The 20869-nt window shown below is 42.1% G+C and overlaps 1 protein-coding gene across 4 annotated transcripts in view; it reads left to right on the top strand.

Annotated features, from left to right (window-relative positions):
* The window catches only part of ATP8A2 (ATPase phospholipid transporting 8A2), a 377320-nt gene that overhangs the window by 130386 nt on the left and 226065 nt on the right, over nt 1-20869 (top strand). For all 4 annotated transcript variants that reach the window (XM_064172175.1, XM_064172155.1, XM_064172165.1 and 1 more), the window contains one exon: nt 8365-8537. In XM_064172175.1, the coding sequence (XP_064028245.1) occupies nt 8365-8537 (173 nt within the window). The remainder of the gene's footprint in view (nt 1-8364; nt 8538-20869) is intronic.

Below are 20869 nucleotides of genomic sequence, written 5' to 3'. Positions count from 1 at the left end.
TTGGAACTTGTATGAGCACCTGATCGTGTGTTCCTGCTTTTCCTGGTACTTTATCCTTATTTCTTCTGACAGAAGCTGTAGGAAAAAAAAAAGGGGAAGAGGCGAGATTGTGTTGTACAGGAGTGCTCAACTGTGCAAACACAAGATGGGGAACAGAAAAGAGGTAGATGTGTCAGAAGCTTGATAAGTATTAAGTGTTATGCTGAAGAAGGAAAAAGGGAAGAAATTATGACAGAGAATTATAGCCTGATCTGTTGCACTGTGTAGTTAAGTTAATGCCCACACTACTGTCATGTTTGTAGACTGGGTTTTTGGTATTGTGACACAAGTTCAAGGGTAGAAGGACAAAGTAGTTTTGTGGGTGTCCTAAAGAACATCCTTGTCATAGAGACAGTCTGCAAATGTTTGTCTGAAAGTGGAGGTCCATGTTAGTGTACAGTTGATGCATACTTACTAAAAACTAAATATTTCTAAGTCTACTGATTTTTGAGTTTCCATTTAATTGGCTGTAAACAATGGGGTTTGGGTCAATTCTACATAAGCAGTTCAACACAGTGCACCTAACTGTGATGGTTTGGGCTCTTACCCGCCCCCCCACACTTTGTATTTGCCCCAGCTAACTCAGATGGACCCTGGGAATATAGATGAAGCAATTTATTTACAGCTAGCAGAATTTACAAGCAGCTATTTACAATATATACAGTTATATACAATTATATACAGAAATATACAAAGGATAAACAATACAAAAGCACAACTCCCCTCCCAGAAACCTGAGTCCCCAGGAGGGGCTCTCAAACCACCCCAACACCTCCCCCCGGCCCTCTCAACCTTACCCCAGTTCTCAGGAAGAAAAGAGGTGCAGCCAAGAGGTTAGGGAGCAGGGTTAGTAGGAGCAAGGTTAATGAGATGTGACCAGGTCTAAGGCAAAAGCAAGAGTGAGAAACAAAATGGAGAAAGTTTTCTTCTTCTTCCCAGAGCTCTCAGCGAGACTGTGAGAGAAGTTGACATCAATTGTTTTCATTTCACTGCCCGTTACCTAGTTCTGTTACCAAAACATCCCAGCTTGCTTCTAACTTGCACACTAACAAATACTACTTTATTTGCATTTTCATTTGCATCCACAATCTAACTCTGGAAGTACACCGTAGTTAGTTAGCTGTTAAAAGACTGATCAGTTGTAGGAAGTAGAAAAAGGGGGAGCAGAAGAACCTGACCAGTAAGTTCTGTAGCCTGCCTCTTTCTGTGCCTTTGTGAGGCTTTGTGGCAAGATACTTTGTACCCTTGTTTATAATCAGGCATTTGGATGTTGCTTGACAGCTTTCAGAAACTGAAGTTATTTGTCCTAGTCAAGTTTGGTGCAAAATTTGGAAGACTGGCAAAAGTGAGAATCTCTGCTGGAAATGAAGTGGTATTTTTTCCTTAGTTTCTAGAGAGGTTTCAGGGTTAGCACTTGCACATGTGCTATTTATTGTAGAAAGCACTTGGGGTGACTCTTCTGCCCAGCAGGTGTTTATCTAAATACCTGTACCATGTTTCACCAGCTCTGGTTCAAACATTGGCTTGTCTTACATTTGTATTCATTATCCCAATTCTTCTGTAAGTTTGCTCCTGTCAGATGTCCTTCCAGTCCCTGAGGTGCAGCAGCCAGACAGTTTGAAGTACAAGACTTCACCAAACATGGGGTCAAGCTTCTATGTAGCCATTAAGATAGAGTGGAAAAAACTTCCTTGAAGTAAGGCTGTAAATGTTATCTTCAGTGGGGGTTAGGCAACAGAGTTTTTACTTAAGTCCTTTTTGGAATAATTTTCATTTAATGCTGGTGGGCAGGGGGCATGGCTGGCATTTTGACTTGAAACCACTTTTTAGCACAGTAAGGCTATTGTTATATATGACTCTTTGTCTTATCGGTGTGTGGGAAGGAAACAGCAGAAATCATACAAACTAAATCCTTGAACTGGTAAAGCAGATTGAGCTGGCATTTCAGTGTACTCCAGAGCAGTGAGTTAGCCAAATGGTGTAGTTTCTATATTCTAGTGGATTTAGTGGTTTGGAAGTGAGTTGTAGCATGGTGGGAGAAGTTACACTGGAAAAATCTTTGAACTATGTCATGGGTTTAAGAAATGAGCATGTCTTAAGCCACAGAGTACAGAGCTCCAAAAGCTAGATAGGTCCAGGAGGTGGACCAGAAAATGCTGCTGGAGTGCAGTTAGGAAGAAAGGGACCTGGGGGTACTGCTAGATAGTAGGCTGAAGATGAGCCAGCAGTGTGCCTGGGTGGCCAAGAGAGCCAATGGCAACCTGGCCTGCATCAGGAACAGTGTGGCCAGTAGGACAAGGGAGGTTATTCTTCCCCTGTACTCAGCATTGCTCAGGCCACACCTTGAGTACTGTGTCCAGTTCTGGGCTCCTCAATTCAAGAGAGATGTTGAGGTGCTGGAATGTGTCCAGAGAAGGGCAACAAAGCTGGTGAGGAGCCTGGAACACAAACCCTATGAGGAGAGGCTGAGGGAGCTGGGGGTGTTTAGCCTGGAGAAGAGGGGGCTCAGGGGTCACCTCATTGCTGTCTACAACTGCCTGAAGGGACCACAGTCTCTTCTCCCAGACAACCATCAACAGAACAAGGGGACACAGTCTCAAGTTGTGCCGGGGGAAGTATAGGCTGGATGTTAGGAGGAAGTTCTTCACAGAGAGAGTGATTGGCATTGGAATGGGCTGCCCAGGGAGGTGGTGGAGCTGCTGCCCCTGGAAGTATTCAGAAAAAACCTGGCTGAGGCACTTAGTGCCATGGTCTAGTTGACTGGCTAGGGCTGGGTGCTAGGTTGGCCTGGATGATCTTGGAGGTGTCTTCCAACCTGGTTGATTCTATGCTCTTTCCTTATTTCATTCCCAGAATGCCTGCATCTCTGGCTTATAAGTGAAGAGCAGAGGCTGTTCAGTGCCCTTCACTCTCTGCTCCCTTCCTGGTGATGCGAGCTCCCTTGTCTTTGCTATGCCGAGGAGAGAGGCCTTGTGAGGCCTGGAGCTGGCCAGCTGAGTTTGAACTCTGTCACTTGTTTTTTGTATGGGGGGTTAGAGAGGCATGGTGGGGGGTGGGATTTGAGGCCTGGTTTAGAGGAAGGTGATGGGAAGCTTTGGACTAAGGAGGTTTTTTTGAGAGTCGTGGCTGAAGTGGACTATGGATTTTGTGTATTTTGTATACTTTTTACTGTAGTATTTAGTACTTTCATTTAAGCTTACAGTTCTTTCCAATCTGGTGTGGAGTGTTTACTCTGAAAAGGGTGAAAGAGCATCTGTCTTGCTCCCTAAACTAAGGTAAACTGCTGTAGCTAACAGTATTGCCTAAAACTAGAATAAATAAAGCAAAAAGGAATATATGCAGTTGACATCATTTACAGGTGAACTAATTAAGTGTTTGACAACTCTTAGTGCAGGAGGATGTACTTTGAGTAACATTTTAGCCCTTTTGAGATGGAGGAAGGGTGATATAAGAAGGGTGCATGAAATACAGATGTCTGAGGTGACAGGAAATTAAGTCTGATGTGGGCTTTTTGTCTGTGTCTCAGAGGTCACAGATACATGGGGGAGTAGTTCTCTTCAACTGAAGAGCCTATTTGGTATTACTTACATTTTTTCCCAAGACTTTTTTTCCCTTGTTTGACTTTTGAAACGTGAAAATTAAGCTTCATTTCTTTCTCCTGCTATCATCTCAGTGGCTTTGTGAGCCTTTTCAGGGAAAAGCAGAGGAGAAAGAGGAAGAAGAAATTTGGAGCAAATAATCAGTATGAATTGTGCAGTTCTTCTCTGGGTGTCAGCTTGCTTGTAAGAAATTCAGAGAGTGGCTGTTACCATGATAGTCTTTTGCACCTGAAGTTTTTGTAAGTAATACTGGCTCACTTCTAGTTCAGTGTTTGATACCTTTGTTCTGTGCTAGATACCAAATGGCCTCACACACTAACGTTTTCTTAATGTAGCGAGCAAACTTAGCGAGTTCTCTGGTAGGAAATGGGCTCTAAAATGTGCTGCTGTTAAACAACAAAAGCTGAACAAAAAGCTCCCACAAACAAAAAACCCAAACCACCCTAAAGCACACAAACACAACTCCCCCTTAATACCAGTTTTTAAATAGAGCCTATCTAGTAATGTTTGAAATGTTTTTATTATAGTATCAAGAGTCAAGTATTGTTTCCAGTGAAATCAGATTTTGGATTAACTCTCACCTCATGAACTTCAAATTAACTCTCAGTGTCATGTAAAAATGAGTAATATTTGCTTTGTTAAACTAAAAAGTGATAGTCTGGGAAATAATCAGAATTTGGTTATCAACTTTGTTATTTAAATAGAAATCTGGGTATAGTAGAGTGTTTCTCTCAGACTTTAGAAAGTGAGACTTAGACAAACGTGCTATAGAAGCTTTGTTAAAATCTTCAGAGTGCAGTCCAGAGAGAAGACCTCGCAGCCTCTGCTTCAGGATGGTTTTGTTTTATGCCTGTCAACAAATTATACTCTGCTGTGGAGATTTATAATAGTGTGAATGGATGGGAACTATGCACAATAGAATAGTAAAATCTGAAAATTGAAGTAATGCAAGTAAATGCACTGCTCAGGATTTGTATTTGTGATTGTGGTTTGTTAAAATGAAAATGAGAAATTAAGCAGGAAAAAGCAGATGCAGTAGGTTTATTGTGGAATATGCCAACATGTTTTGAGTTTAACTCAAGTGCTGAGATCTCTTCAATGCATTTTAGTGAGTCAGAATTGTTGATATGTTTAGAATCAGCTCCTCCAAACACGTGAAATGTGCAGAAGTAGAATACAAATAAATGAAAACCAAATTTCCTTAGCTTCCTTAGTTTGAGGTCTGTGGTTTACTTTTTGCAATCCAACTGATGTTTTTTTACTCTTTGTGGTCTGAAGCTTTGATTTACTTCACGGTCTTCTGTGAATCAGTTCTTTAGACCCTGGGGAGCTCTGATTAAACTGGTAATGTTTTGATTCAACAGACAGTTTAAGAGTGTGCACATGGTCCTCTACTGGCTAATGAAGTGTTCATGTTTATTTGAATAGCCCATTGAATCAAGGCTACTAAACAGAACTTCTCCATTGGTGCACTTTCAGCCCTTAAGTAAAACTGCATCTTTATTTTTAATATTTGGGACTTTATCCAATAAGCCACTACAATAAGGTCTGCTTGGCAGGTGACTCTCCAAGGTTTCCTCAGCAGCTGGATGCCATGTGTGTCTAAAAGAAATCTTGAGTGAGGAAACCCCAAGATGATTATGCATAAGTGAAGTGCTTGTTAGGTTTTATTTCTGTAATGTTTTATTTGTCAGAACTCCTGACGAAGTTTTCATTCACTCTTGATGGGCACTCAGTAAAAATGACAGGAGTATTCCACAGGCTGAAGTTAATACAAGTACTTCCTTAGAACTGCTGTTGCTTTCTGCTCCATCATGCTTGTTCTAGCTGCAGATTGATTTGTTCTTGCTTGGCATGATTGAAAGAAGAAACATCATACCCCTTGATGTCAAACAGAGTAAAAGGTAGGTATCAAAGCAGAGTTCTTTAGTTACCAGTAATGAGTTGCCCATGGAAGGATATAGTTTGCCATTATTTCCGAATGTCCTCTGCTTCCTTGAGAAGTCATTATTTTACAGACAGTGAGATTTAGGCCTATTTTCTTTTGGCTAATTGCACTGATCTGCAGGAGCAGTAGTTTTTATTTTTTAAATCGTGGCATTTGTAAATAGTTGAGGAAAAAGAGGAAAATAATGAGTTCTTTTTTTACTGTATAAGCTGTTAGGTTGTAAGTTCAGCATGCGTATAGTAGAGTGTATCGAGAGCTTTACATACCGCCCTTTGAATGAGATGCCTGCTTTAAAGCTTTTTGAGATATTAAACCTGTTACTAATTCTGTGAGATCTTGTATGGAAGATGAGTAAGATCAGTGACCAGGGCATGAACTGTGCTTGAAGCGTGTGCATAGCTGTGATTAAGCTATGGAGAGACTAAGAATCTCATCAATAAGAAACATCATCTCCTGTAAGTCTTCTTGTTGACATGTGACTTATTTTGGGCAATAGCTGATGGACATTAAGTAATCTTCCATCCCTTACTGATAGATGTTTCTCTGCTTTGGGTGGGAAGGGGATGGTTGGGCCCTAAACCTTCACCTTCCTTAGGGTCATGTGAAGATGCAACAGGAAAATTAGGGAGTTTCCTTTGAAGTGTCAGAAGGATTAGACAGCAGGGCCTGTCTCCCTTGGTTTCAAATAAAGGAGTTTTTCAGCCTGTGAGTAGTTCTGGGAGAAGGACAGAGGATAATTCTGTGTTGGAGAGCAAAGAAAACATTTGAGCAAGACTAAGAGAAAGCAGTAGAGAAAATTATTTTGGGTTTAAATTCCGTTATACAGTTCAGGTAGTGTCACAAATCTCTTCTACCATCCTTGACATTCCTGGGAATGTTTTCACTGCGTAGTAGTGCTGAACTAGGTAAAGCAGCTTTCTTCCTTCAGGATCTGCCCTTGTTTTCCAAGTACCAGTCTGTAATGGTTTAAGCACAGTCAGTGCTTAAACAGTGTAACAGTTCAAACACAGATTTTAAACACAGCGTAAGCATGTGTTATATTTTTAGATACAGTGTAAATAAAGCATGCCATGAAGTCATAAAGCTAAGTCCTCACAGTGTTAACAGGGAAGCAGGGAATGAAAAAGTCATTCTTTGATGAAGAAGGAGCAAAATGTAATCTGTTTGAAATGCTTTAATTGTTCACTCTGTCATGCTCATTGACTTTGCACGTAAATTTACTTCCAGTCTGGGGCTAGTTTCTTAGTGAATGAGGACACTTGTTTTGACTGCCATACAATGAGTATGGTGAGAGAAAATAAATTGCAACACAACCTCCCCTCTTCTTCCTTCTGTCTTTGTGTGAAAGGGGCCTGATTTCTTCTCTGACCTGTTTAGCTCAGGAAAGTTCAGTCATTCTGGCTGTGTAATTCGTGCCCTCAGCGTGGTAATGCTGTTTCTTGTAAATGTCCTCAGCTTCTTCACCACTTCAAATTAATTGCTCATGTTTCTCAGGATTTCTTCCTTACCTACATGCTATTCTGCATGCTGCTTTAGAGAAGAGGTGAACACTCTTCCCTTGATAGCTTTTTGATCCCCTTCCCATAGTTCTTAATGCTAAGTAAGGATCAAGGGCTCACCCTTTACTGGCCCTACACCTGGCTCAGGAGGTTCCTGAGCTGCTGGTTGACAGGGCCCAGAGGCTTTTTTCAGAGTGCTGGTAGATAGATGCTTGCCATATTCTTCTATGCATTCTTAGCAGGTTGTTTTTGGCCATGGACCTGTTGTGGTTTGATTGAATGGCAATCAATCTTTTATTTGCTTTATTTGCATAAAATGGATCTATGCAGATTTCAGAACTTCATACAGCAGGTGGCTGAAAGTGCTGCTATGTTTTGTAGTTCTACATACATGTCAGAACCCTGAGAAGTATGCATGTTTATTTGTATGAGAAACATGATTCAAGGCAAGAAAAAAATGTGTAGCCTCCAACCACCACAGTACACTCTCAGTCTTGGTGCTATGTGTACTGTGGTGGCTGCCTGTGTCTTGACAGAAGTCAGATCAAGTTCACTCGGCATTAAGTATGGAAAACATTTTTTAAATGAACTAATTATTTAATTTGGGAAACTAGTGTATTTTTGTGAAACAACATTATTCATATTTGAGCTGGTAGTAAATAAAGGAAAACAGTTAAAGGTCATTGACATCATTTTGTGGTTAAAAACTTCTGCAGAAAAAAATTAAATCAACAGAATGGCAAGTTTTTTGTTAGCTGTTTCAGCATTAAGCCAGCATTTCACTGCAGTAGAAAGGCTGAAATATTTGAGGTGACAGTGAAACATGAACACTTGATATATTTTTTTTTCCTAGCAGCAGCTGTCAATGAAAATGTTTTTAGGGTAGGCAATAGTGTTTGAATAAATCGTAATACTTTGCATGGTGTCAAAAGCCATGAAAGGTGTTAGGTTATATCTACCTTACAGTCAAAAGGGATGTGTTGCAACTGCCACGGATACATGCCATGCAGAAGCATGTAATGGAGTTGCCAGAATTTGTGCTGAAACAAGGTATGTGTTCCAAGGCAACTTGATGCATCTTTTGCTAATTTGTGACCCAACTTGATACCTCTGCATGAGGTCCTGTTAAAACACTGACTCGCATTAGTTCTAGTTCCAGTGCAGTTATGCTGTGTTGTGCTGCATGATCCAGAGATGGCTTGCTGTAGCTCAGATGCACTTCTTGTATTAGGAAGAGACATGGTATTTATTTTCTCTTTCTTTCTCTTTTTTTCTTCAGGCAACAAGAGCCTCTCTGACTCAACATTGTACCAGTCTAGGGGAGTCGCTGGGCAAGGAAAATGATATTGCTCTGATTATTGATGGCCACACACTGAAGTATGCCCTTTCATTTGAAGTCAGGCAGAGCTTTCTGGACTTGGCACTCTCCTGTAAAGCAGTCATTTGTTGCAGGTAAGAAATTACTGGACTCCTTAGGGTAACAAAATGGGCACAAAGCCCATGTTAACTTTTCTATCATGCTTCCATGCTCATGGGAGATACAATAGTAGGACGAATAGTATGATCTTCAAGAGGAGGCAAGCTGCTTCAGGAGTGGTGAGCTACTTGGTAATATAATAGGTGTCTTTGCTCTGGAACTATTTCCAAGAGGCTTTGCTGGGAGGAGTAAAGGGGGACTGTAGAGAGGTACCTGTCATATCACAGATATGCAGAAGTGTTTGTAAGGTTGACAAGCCAACAAAATTTAAGATTTTAGTTTTCTGTCTTACAGGATGCTCTACAGTGAAGCAGTAGAGCTTACCTTCAGGGAGGGTAACCAATCATCTGATGTACTTCTGTAATGGAAAGGCTGCATGATTTTTAATGTTGAAAGATGGTGTAACTTTGAGGATTGTGTGTCTGTATGTGTGTGTTTGAGGATCACTGTGACCTAGAAGGGGTTGTTGGTTTAGATAGATGAGAAGTCTCATCTGTATTTTAGAAGCAAAGCCTGTGTTGTGGTCTCACTGTAAGTAAGCCTAGAAGACAATAGTACAATGTTTCCACATCTTCATTTGTATATGTGCACACGTGAATACTGCATGGCAAAAGCAATTGCAGTCCATGCATCTGAAGCAGATGAACTCGTTCAGCAGTTTTCATCTCTGACTAGTGTCTTTCCAAGTGTTGGGACTCTTGGACTGGTGTACTGCAGAGTTCAATATTGGAGCCAGTGCTGTCTTATGTCTACATGAACAACTTGACCATCAGAGGATGTATGCCCTTAACAGGTTTATAGATGGTGCAAAATCAGAAGGATACACTAAAAGGTTGTGCTGCCATTCTGAGAGGCATTGGTCAGGCTGAGGAGTTAAGCAGAGTGAAGCTCAAGAATTGCAGAGTAGCAGAGTTGGAAAGGGCCTCTGAAGATCAACTAGTCCACATCCTCTGCTGCCAGTAGAGCAGGATCATTTAGAGTAAATCACACAGAAACATACCCAGCTGGGTTTTGAATGCTTCCAGAGACAGATTCCAGACCCTCTCTGGATAGCCTGTTCCAGTGAATGGGAAATGAAAAGTCCTGTGCCTGGGGAGTTACAGCCTAGTGCACCAGTAAATGCAGGGCGTTGCCAGGCAAGAAAGCAGCTTTGTTGTGCAAGATCTTGGAGTCCTGGTGGACAAACTGAATCACCAAAGCACCCTAGCAGCAAAAAAAATAATTAAAAAAAGCAACCACCACTATCCTGGACTACAATATGAGGAGCGTTGATAGAGGAAGTGAAGAAAGGTGATCTTTATCTACTTAGCACTGGTGAGAGTATATCTGGAGTGCTATGTTCAGTTTTGGGATCCACAATGTAAGATACCAACAGGTTTAATTGGAAGAGTCCGGTGCAGGGACACTGAGAAAATTAAGGGACTGGAGCATCTTTCCAATGAGGAGAGGCTGAGAGTACTGGGGAGTGTTCAGCCTAGAGAAGAGAGGGCTCGGAGTGACATTTCTCAATTTGTATGAGTATGTAGTAAGAGTGACTGAAGGAGAGTGAGTCAGGCTTTTCTTTGTAGTGCTCAGTGACGGGACAAGATGTAGCAGACAAATTAAAACGTGGATGTCTGTCTGAACATGGGAAGCTCCCACTATTTTACTGTAAGTGTGGTCCAACACTGGAGTAGGTTTCCCAGAGAAGTTGTGTGCTTTTAGAGAAAAGGAAGACCAAACTGGACGTGATAGTGCTGGATAACTAGCTCTAGCTGATCCAGTTGTAGTCAGAGCTGTGGACTAGCTGATTTCCATATGACATTTGACTCTGTCTCACATGACATCCTGGTCACTGAACTGGAAAAACACAGACTTGATGGGTGAAGCACTGCTGGATAAGGAATTGGCTGGTTGATCGCACACAGAGAGTGGTGTTCAACGGCACAGTGTCCACCTGGAGACCAGTGACAAGTGGTGTCCCTCAGGGACCGGTGCTGTTTAACATCTTAGTCAGTGATATGGACAGAGAAATTGAGTGCACCCTCAGCAAGTTTGCAGATGACACCAAGCTGTGTGGCACAGCCAACTTGCTAGAGGGCAGGGATGCCATCCAGAGGACCTGGACAGGCTGGAGAGATGAGCCCTGGCCAACCTCATGACATTCAACAAGGCCAAGTGTAAGGTCCTGCACCTGGGTTGGTGCAATCCCAAGCACAACTCCAGGCTGGGTGGAGAATGGCTGGAGAGCAGCCCTGAGGAAAGGGACCTGGAGGTCTGGGTTGATGAAAAGCTCAATATGAGCTGGCAGTGTGCACATGAAGCCGAGATAGCCAGCTGTGTCCTGGACTGCATCAAGAGAAGTGTGGCCAGCAGGGTAAGGGAGGTGTTTCTCTCCCTTTACTCTGCTCTTGTCAGACCCCACCTGGAGTACTGCGTACATTTCTGGAGCTCCCAACACAAGGATATGAAGTTGTTGGAGCGAGTGCAGAGGAGAGCCACAAAGGTGATCAGAGGGCTGGAGCACCTCTGCTGTGAGGACAGGCTATGAGAGTTGGGGCTCTTCAGCCTGGAGAAGAGAAGGCTTTGAGGAAACCTTCTGATAGAAGGTCTCACTTTGGTAGCAGTGTCATGGGAGTGAACAACAGTGTTTTACAAGAGGGAGCTCCCACAAATGCAGCAATCTTCTCTTGAATACTGCAGGCTCAGCTGATGCACCAATAAGGTTAGCATTCACTTCTTTGTGCAATTTACCTTGGGGACTTGGTGCTTTCTGAGCCCAGGAAGCAAAATGACATGATGCAGTTAGGCTGTTGTGTTTGTGGGGAACTTAACAGATACTGAGGGAACTAGCACAATACTTTGGTAGAGATTCTTCTAAGGCAGTTTGTTAGCTTATTTCTCAAATATGTGACAAGCTTGGTCAAAGACCTAGGTGGCTGAAAAATCATAAATTACCAAGTATTAAAATACATTAATGTAGGTAAATAACTGAAGATAACAAACAGCCTTGTGTTTCAGTGAGACAGGTAGTACAGACACTTCCTCTACCATTATTTCATGACCAAGCCAACAGCAGCTTTAATCATTAGTGAGTTAAAAAATGGAGGAGCTATGTGGAGGAAAAATAACACTAAAATCTAAATCAAAGGGAAAAAGATGATGTAATCTCATAGGCTTAAAAAGAGGAATGAAAGTAACTGAGTCTTAAATCTGCAGGGAGAAAGAGGATTGCCTTTAATAGCCTTTAAAGCTTTGCAGGAACCTTCCATTTACTTGCCAGGTGCTTGATACTGATGAAGGAAAAACTTTATTTTTCTTGCTCTGGGTTGCTCTTAATACTTTGTGTGTCAAATAAGACAGTGCACTTAAGTCACAGGGTAAAGTTACAAAATCTTATTGGCATAGCAAGAGGAAATTTCAAATTAAGTAGAGGTAGTCTTCAAACAAAAATGTTAATTGGGAGTGGGTTCTGAGTCATTAAACTTTGTTATGCTTAACCACTGTGGGAGGAGCTGTGTTGCTGTCTTGAACATAGCACAAAACTCTTTCACAAATTTACTTCAGCTTTTTCACTTGCTCTGGGGAGGTTCAGCTGCATTTACCACTCAAATATTTGAATTCTTCAAGAAAATGTGTTTAAGGTACACTGTATACTTATTTTCTGGACTTCAGGTGTGAACTGTAGTTGAACTTGATTCTCAGGAGCAACCTTTTATAAATAAAATGGTAGTAAACCTGGCCCTATTTTGCATTAGGAGGAAGAGATGGTATCTTGTGCTGTTACAGTGTGTCTGAAAGGCTGCTGGCACAGCAGAGACAAAGATACCCATTAGGTGACTTGGTGAAGCTTGCAAAATCAAACCAAACAATTCTTCAAGAAAAAGACCTGTTTGTTAGAAGTTTTTTTTCCAGAGACTAACAAATCTTACTACTTTCCCTCACACAGACTGGGATGTCAGTATGTCAAGAGCAAGGAAAACTTACTTTTCAGTTGAAGTAAATATTTGAAAGGCAATTGAACTCATGACTTCATTTGTGAGATGTGAGCTGTTGATTGCCTGTCTCTACTTTTCAAATGTTCCTTTAGAGAACCTGTTTTGTATTGGTGTTTTGTGAGAGCAGCCAAGTGTTAAGGCTTAGGTAGAGGTGACACTGTTTTAAACAACAACATGGAGTTTGGCCGTTGATGTTGTGTTTATACCTCCTGAATAGTTAGTTTGTACAGTGGATAGCTCTGTTTGAATGTAAAAGTAACAGAGAAGTGGGTGCCTTGTGTCTTACAGCAGCATAGTTAATTCTCTGCAAAAGAGCCTGTCTTCAAATGGAAATACTTGTAATTGAAGTGTGTGTTGTTTCAGAAGAACGGTCACTTGCCCTGCTTTGTGAGTGAGTAGTGGTATTGGTTTTGGACAAATTTTCTGCAAGTGACAGTGACTCTGCTTTTGTATATGGCTTTAATGCCACATTAACAAGAGCTGCATCAGGAAGAAGTGATTTACTTGTGTTTTACAAGTTAAATCATTCCAAGAAGTTTACAAATACCGAAGTACTTGCAATTAATTTTCAGGCAGCAGCAGTAGTCCTTCCCTTAATTTCTGTCATAGATGTAAGCAGAACGAAGGAAGCATCTGCCACAGGCTACAGTGCCATAGGCATCAGAAGAGATGGGGAGAAGCTTGACACAAGTAAATTCCAATCAGTTTATTGTATTCTAAACCTGTGTTTTTATACCTTTTATCAGAAGGCTACAAATTGTATTAAACTATAATTGGTTACACGTACTTGTGTTAGAAATTACATACTAATTGGCGTAGACATTCATCATATTCTCTCAACAACACGTACACTGTGTCTAAGCAATCTAAATCAGCAGAGAGAGGTGAAAACCACAGGCTCCAGCCTTACATTTGTTTATATTTGTTATACCATTCTCTAAGGTCATTCCAACCTTCCACTTTATCTTAACTCAGTACTTCTGAGCTCATGCACTCTCGCCTGTCCATGGCTTATGTTCCAGTGTAGCATAATCAGACAATTCTGTAGAATCACTACATTTAATACTACTGTTCCCAACAAGCATCTCTGGATGTGTGGCATAAGGGTGAGACCACCCTTATGGGCTCCCCTCATTGGGCTGCTTGAGGGTTGTTTTAGCTTTGTTGCTGTGTTTTATTTTTCCCCTGCTATTTCTCCAGTCTTGCTTGAGGTGCTTATGCTGTTATGTTGTTTGAACAAAATATGATCCTCTTCCACACACGTCTGCACACACAGCTTTTGTACTGCAGTCTCTTCCAGCTGAGAGAGCCTTGTAGAAGAGGTTTGGGACTTCCAGCATAAGAAAGAACATTTGCCAGGCGGCAGTTCTCCCTGTCTAACTCATCAGAGCTAGTGGTCAGAACTTTTGTATTCTTAAACAGAATATCAACTGGTGTGTTCAAATGGTAGTCACTCTCCTTGGAGATCCACTTCTAGCAGAGGCCAGTCAAAGTTTTATTGAGTTATTTCACGACAATTTGTGAGTGGTTGCTTGTACAGAAAATTCTGTCGGTCTGTCCTGTCCATCTGAAAATACACTGATGCTTCACTGAATCATGATGGTACACATTCTTCTTAAAGGTAATGAAGTTTCTTGGACCAAACTCTTCCTGTACTTCTTGTACAAGACCATCTCTACTGGAACACCTCCTTCCCCTCAGGATGTATGTTTTTCAATGCAGTATTCATCTTTTCCTGCTATTTGTGTTGTGCTGGTGGAAACCAGTATAGCTGTGGCAGATTCAGTGAGGGTACGATGACTTCATCAGCCTGCAATATTAGTAAACTCTATCACAGAGATCTACATAGTGGTACAGTACTAGGAACAGAAATTGAGGAAATCCACTATGGACTATCTGCTGTTTCCACAGGAGCACATTTAATCAGCAAGGTTTTGCTAGCTGTTATGCCTGAAAAATGTGCTGTTCTGGCTGGCCTCACCAGCTAACTTAGTTTAGGTGATGGTGGCACAAACTGGTGCAGGTAAATGATCTCAGTTGGCCTTCCCTTGTCCACTGTTGCTATGACTTCATCATAAAAAGCCACTAAATTTGTCAGGCTTGGTGAAGCCATTGCTGGTTGTCACCAATCAGCTCTGCTTTGTTTTCCATTTGACTTAGCAGAGCCTTCAGGAGGATCTGCTCCATGGTCTTGCCAGGCACAGAGGTGAGACTGACTGGTTTGTAGTTCCCAGGGTCATCCTTTTTTCCCTTCTTGAAGATGGGCGCTCTTTGCCCTTTTCCAGTCAGCAGGAATTCACCAGTCTGCCATGACCTTTTGAATGTGATGGATAGTGGTTTAGCAACTTCACCGGTTCCCTCAGGACCTGTGAGTGGATTTCATCAGGCCCCATGGACTTGTGCACGTTCTGATTCCTTAGGTGCTCAGGAACATGATCTTCAATTATAGTGGACAGATATTTCTTCTAGTCCTTACTTCTGCCCTCTGGGACTTGGACATTGTGGTGGGAGCCCTTGCTGTTCAAGACTGAGGCAAAGAAGTCATTGAGCACCTCAGCCTTATCCACATTCTTTGTCACCAGTTCTCCATTTCCCTTCTGGAAGGGTCCCACATTCTCCCTAGTCCTCCTTTTTTCATTAATATACCTGAAGAAGTTCTTCTTGTTCCCCTTAATGTCCCTAGCGAGACTTAATTGTAGCTGTCCTTTACCTTTCCTAACCTGAGCTCTGGTTGCATGAACAATTTCTTTGTATTCATCCCAGGTTACCTGGCCTTGCTTCCACTCTCTGTAGCTTTTTTTCTTGCATCTAAGTGTGTCCAGGAGCTCTCTATTCATCCATGCAGGCCTCCTGGCATTCTTACCTGCCTTCCTCGGGTTTTTTTTGGGATGCATTGCTCCTGGGCCTGCAGGACATCTTTGAACATTGAGCAGCTTTCCTGGCCCCCTGCTTCCTTCCAGAGTTTTTTCCCATAGCACTCTGCCAAGCAGGTCCCTGCAGAGGTTGAAGTCTGCTCTTCTGAAGTCCAGAGCAGTGAGTCTGCTATGCACCCTCTTTGATGCCTTGAGGATCTTAAAGTCTACTATTTCATGGTTGCTGGAGCCAAGGGTACCCTTCAGCTTCACTCAGCAGCCCCACCGTGTTGGTGAGGACTAGGTCCAGCATAGCACCTTTTCTAGTGTGTTCCTCTACTACTTGGTGGAGGAAGTTATCAGTGCATGCTAGGAACCTCTTAGATTGCTGGTGCTCTGCTGTGTTGTCCTTCCAACAGGTGTCAGGGTGGTTGAAGTCTCCCATGAGGACCAGTGCCTGTGATTGTGAAGCTTTTCCTATTTGTTTGTAAAGGGCCTCATCTGCTTTGCCTTCCTGATCAGGAGGTCTGTAGCAGACTCCTACTATGATGTCACCTTCCCTTGCTTTCTCTTTAACCTTTACCCATAAGCTCTCTGAGGAAAGAACTGAACAAGGTCAGAAAAAGCATCTTCTTTGGACAGTTCTCCAACAACAAAGACTGGTCACTGTTTCCCACCTGTACTGCTTTTTCAAAGAGTATGCAAAATGAGTGGGATGAGGACATGAAACCACAAGCATCGCTCAGAGAACAGGTGCTAAATGTTCTGGAATGAATATAAGCTTTGACTCGAGTGTGTCTGCTAGGGAAAGGTTTTAATGAAGTGGAAATAAGAGGTGGGAGAAGGAAAGGAAAAGACCAGCCTGTGACAAGTAGTTATTACTAATTGTTAGTGTCACTTCATCTGCTAGGTAGCAAAAAGAGAGATGAGGACACAAGAAAGTTGTCTTCACACTATAATGTGGCCATAGAATGGTTGCTTCTGGTCTTCCATCATCCTTTGGAGGAGACATTAATAACACCGCTCACAATGAACATCTGGAATACCTCTCAAATATTTATGCCCCTTAGGTCTTGTATTGTTGCTGTCGTTAGTGTTTGACAAAGTGATTATTCTGTGCAGTAGTTCAAATTGTATTTATTAAATCAAAGAAGTGTCTTGCTGGCTTTCATTGGAAAAGGTCCCTGCTCTTGTGACAGAAAATGGCACCGCAGTTCTGATTAAGAGTATGTAAACCAATTCTAACATTAATTGGTCCCAAAGAAAATTAGGATGTTACATCTTCCTGAATGTGTATCCTATGCCTTTCCTCATCTGTCACCTACTAAATTATCAATGCTTATTCTCTTGTTCTGTTTCTGACAACTCATGACAGCTGTATTCATCTCATGTCTTTGAAAACTGTGAGGGAAGGAACATTATGGCAGCTTTAATATTTGTAGTTAATTGAAGCTGGAGGAAAGTTTGGGATTGCAGCATGGTGTGGTGCTCCTGCACGCTTGATTAAATACTCCTAGATTGTTAGAAATGTTTGCCTAAACAGTCCAGTGTGCATGAAGGTGTGTGTAAAGTGATATTAGGACTTTTATGACTATTTTTTTTTTTAGGAGCTTATTGGCTGCTTTGCAAGAGCTGAGTGCCACCAGTTCTGTGTTGGAAAGCAAGTATGGGCAAACTTTAGGAGAGGGTTGATCTTAGAAAATTCATTAATTCTTGTCCTTCAAGTGACAGAGTGAGCTTCCACTGAGTGTTCTGGCTTCTGTTTGTTCCCGATAATTGGTATCCTGAGCTATAACAGTTACTGAGCCTCATGCTCATGGTGAAAAGGGGTGAAAATTACTGTTAATTCTAGTCACTCAGAAACTGAAAGAGGAAAGATCTCTCCGATCCTGAGTACATTGTACATTAGTGTTTCTCAAAAATGTTTCTCTGTCCATTAGACACGTGAATCGAGGTCAACATCCCAAAGTCAGGATAGTCCTCTAAGGAAAATACATGCACTTACCTGGGATTGGTTTTGTTCATACTTCAAAAGTACTTAAAATACCAGTCAAAGCAGTATCTTAAAGTTTTTTGGAGGATGTATGTTGTGATGGTTTGGGTGTTCCCCACCCCCCACACTTTAGAATCATAGAAGCATAGAATCATAGAATCAACCAGGTTGGAAGAGACCTCCAAGATCATCCAGTCCAACCTAGCACCCAGACCTATCCAGTCAACTAGACCATGGCACTAAGTGCCTCATCTAGGCTTTTCTTGAACACCTCCAGGGACGGTGCCTCCACCACCTCCCTGGGCAGCCCATTCCAATGCCAATCACTCTCTCTGTGAAGAACTTCCTCCTAACATCCAGCCTATACCTACCCTGGCACAACTTGAGACTGTGTCCCCTTGTTCTATTGCTGGTTGCCTGGGAGAAGAGGCCACCCCCCAACTGGCTACCCAGGCTAGACTCAGTCATCTCTGGGAATATAAATGAAGCTATTTATTTACAGCTAGCACAATATACAAGCAGATATTTACAGTATATACAATTATATACAGAAATATACAAGGTAAAAGGTAATACAGAAAACACAACTCCCCTCCCAGAAACCTGAGTCCCCAGGAGGGGCTCTCAACCACCCCTGCACCTTCCCCCTGCCCCTTTCAACCTTACCCCAGTCCTAAGGAAGAATAGAGGTTCAGCCAAGAGGTTATGAAGCAAGGTGGATTAGGCCAAAATGGAAGGTGAGGTTAGGGAGATGCAGCTCAATCAGAGCCCAAGGTAGAGAGTGAGACAAAATGGTGAGAGTGTTATCTAATGTTTTCCTTTCTTCTTCAGCAAGGCTCTGAGGGGAGTAGACATCGCCATTGTTTTCCTTTCACAGCCTATGATCTAGTTCTTCTCACCAAAACATTCTAGCTAGCTTCAAACTAGCACATATGTGAAGCTTGTGTCAATCTTTCCCTTGAGTATCTATGGACTTGCCCAACAGCCTGAATATTAAATGAATTATCTGGTATGGCTAAACATTGATTTGGCTTGGTTTTGTCCCACTAATGTGACTTTGACTATGACTATACTTAGAATTATGTCTCTCTTATGCATTTGAGATGAGAAAGTAGTTCAGGCAAAGTGATCTCTGAAGTTGAACCACTATTCCAGTTTCTGTTGTTATTTACAATGGCCAAAACTTTTGCTTTTTTCACATTAGTCATGAAAAATACTTACTTGAGTAAATGGATATTGATGTTACTTGACTAAGTTTATATACTTCTTTTAAAGTACCTTTTTGTGTGTTGGATGACCAATTGAGTGAGTTTATGCCCATAACTAATTGCAAATGAAAAATTAATTTGAGATACTGTGTTCACCTAAACCTTATTTCTGCAGTCGTTCTTGCTAGCAAATTCACTTACCAGCATATATGTAAGAAAAGTTGGAAGAAAGGTATGAATATACCTAAAAGCAACTGACTTCTTTGTTTTCATTTGGAAACAATTTTGTGACAAAAATACTGAATTCAAAAATAGAAGTTTCTCCTCCAAGTGAGATGTATGTAACTTAGCTGTTGTTTTTAGTTTATTTGTTGCTGGTTTGTGTTGTGAGCTTAGCTTTTTACTTGATGTATTTCATAAAGTGCAAGTGAAATCTGTCTTGAGCTAGCTCATGCAAACAGCTACAAGTAATACTGATATCAGTTTCTTCACCATACTACACAGTACCTTGACCAATTCTCTATTAGTCCTTTCAGTTTCTGAGAGGAGCAGCCAGCAGTGCTATGTTGAGCTCTGCACTTCCCAAACTGGACTATAAACATTCTGTAGATACTGCAAATGAGAAAACACTCTGCTGCTGAAATGCTTGCTATTTTAGAAGAAAGATAAAACTGTGGTTTGGAATACCTTTTAGCCCACGAGAAACTCATACTACTGCTGTATTTTTCTTTCAGCAAGTGTTACTGTGTTAACCTCTCTGTTCTGGTTAAGTTCCGGCTTGAACAATTACTTTCTTGTCACTGAAAACCCCACTGCTTTCTCTATTGAATATAATATTCTTCACTTCCTGTTCAAAGATGCTGTGAGGGTGTCAGTGTGAATGATAAAGTTTGCTAGGTTTTAACCTAGAGGTACTAGAACAAGGTCATGCTTGTGAAAAACAGCTCTGACTACTGGTGGCCCTTCTGGCCTGTAAAAATAATTTTGGAATTGCAGGATGTTAGGGCTTGGAAGGGACCCAAGGAGATCAAGTCCAACCTCCCTGCCAGAGCAGAACCACACAATCTAGCACAAATCACAGGAATGCATCCAGATAGGCCTTAAAAGTCTCCAGAGAAGGAGACCTCACAACCTCTCCTGGGGAGCCTGTTCCAGTGCTCTGTGACCCTTACAGTAAAGAAGTTCCCCCTTGTGTTGAGGTTGAGTATCTCCTGCTGCAACTTACACCCATTGCTCCTCATTCTGACCAGCCCTCAGATGTTTATAAACATTTATTAAATCCCCTCTCAGTCTTCTCTTCTCCAGACTAAACAGCCCCAGGTCATTCAGTCTCTCCTCATGAGGCATGCCCTCCAGTTCTGTAATCGTCCTCATAGCCCTCCACTGGACTCTCCGGCAGATCCCTGTCCTTCTTAAACTGGGCAGCCCAAAACTGAAAACAGTATTCAGGATGAGGTCTCACCAGGGCAGAGTAGAGGGGAAGGAGAAACTCCTTGATCTGCTGGACACACTCTTCTTAAGATCCCATTTGCCTTCTTGGCCACAAGAGCACATTGCTGTGCCATGGTTAACTTGTTATCCACCAGGACTCCCAGGTTCCTTTCCACAGGGCTGCTCTGCAGCAGATCACCTCCCAACCTGCACTGGTGCAGTTTATTATTCCTTCCCAAGTGCAGGACTCTGCACTTACCCTTGTTGAACCTCATTTGGTTCCTCTGTGCCCAGCTCTCCACATCTGCAAACTTGCTGAGCAGACACTGTCCCCTCATCAGTGTCATTGATGAAGATGGTGAACAGGAGTGGACCTAGCACTGATCCCTGGGGAACTCCACTGGTTGCAGATCTCCAGTTGGACCTAGCATTGTTGATCACCACTCTTTGAACTCTATCTTGTAACCGGTTCCTAGTACACCTCACTGTCTGCTCTTCCATCCCACACTTTCTCAGCTTGCACTCTAGAATATCATGGGAGATGGTGTTAACGGCCTTGCTAAGGTCAAGGTAGACTGCATCCACTGGTCTCCCTGAATCTACCCATTCAGTTATGTCATCTAGAATGCACTCATCTTAGTCAAGCATGACTTCCTCTTGGTAAATCCATGCTGACTACTCTTGATAACCTCCTTCTCTTCCAAGTGCCTTGAGATGCCTTCCAGAAGGAGCTGCCTCATCATTTTTCCAGGGATGGAGGTGAGGCTGACTGGTCTGTAGTTCCCTAGAACCTCTTTCTTGCCCTTTTTGAAGACTGGAGTGACATTGGTTCTTCTCCACTCCTCA

The sequence above is a fragment of the Pogoniulus pusillus genome, chromosome 3 (assembly GCF_015220805.1).
Source record: "Pogoniulus pusillus isolate bPogPus1 chromosome 3, bPogPus1.pri, whole genome shotgun sequence".
Lineage (NCBI taxonomy): Eukaryota > Metazoa > Chordata > Aves > Piciformes > Lybiidae > Pogoniulus > Pogoniulus pusillus.
This window is presented reverse-complemented; position numbering and strand designations above follow the sequence as displayed.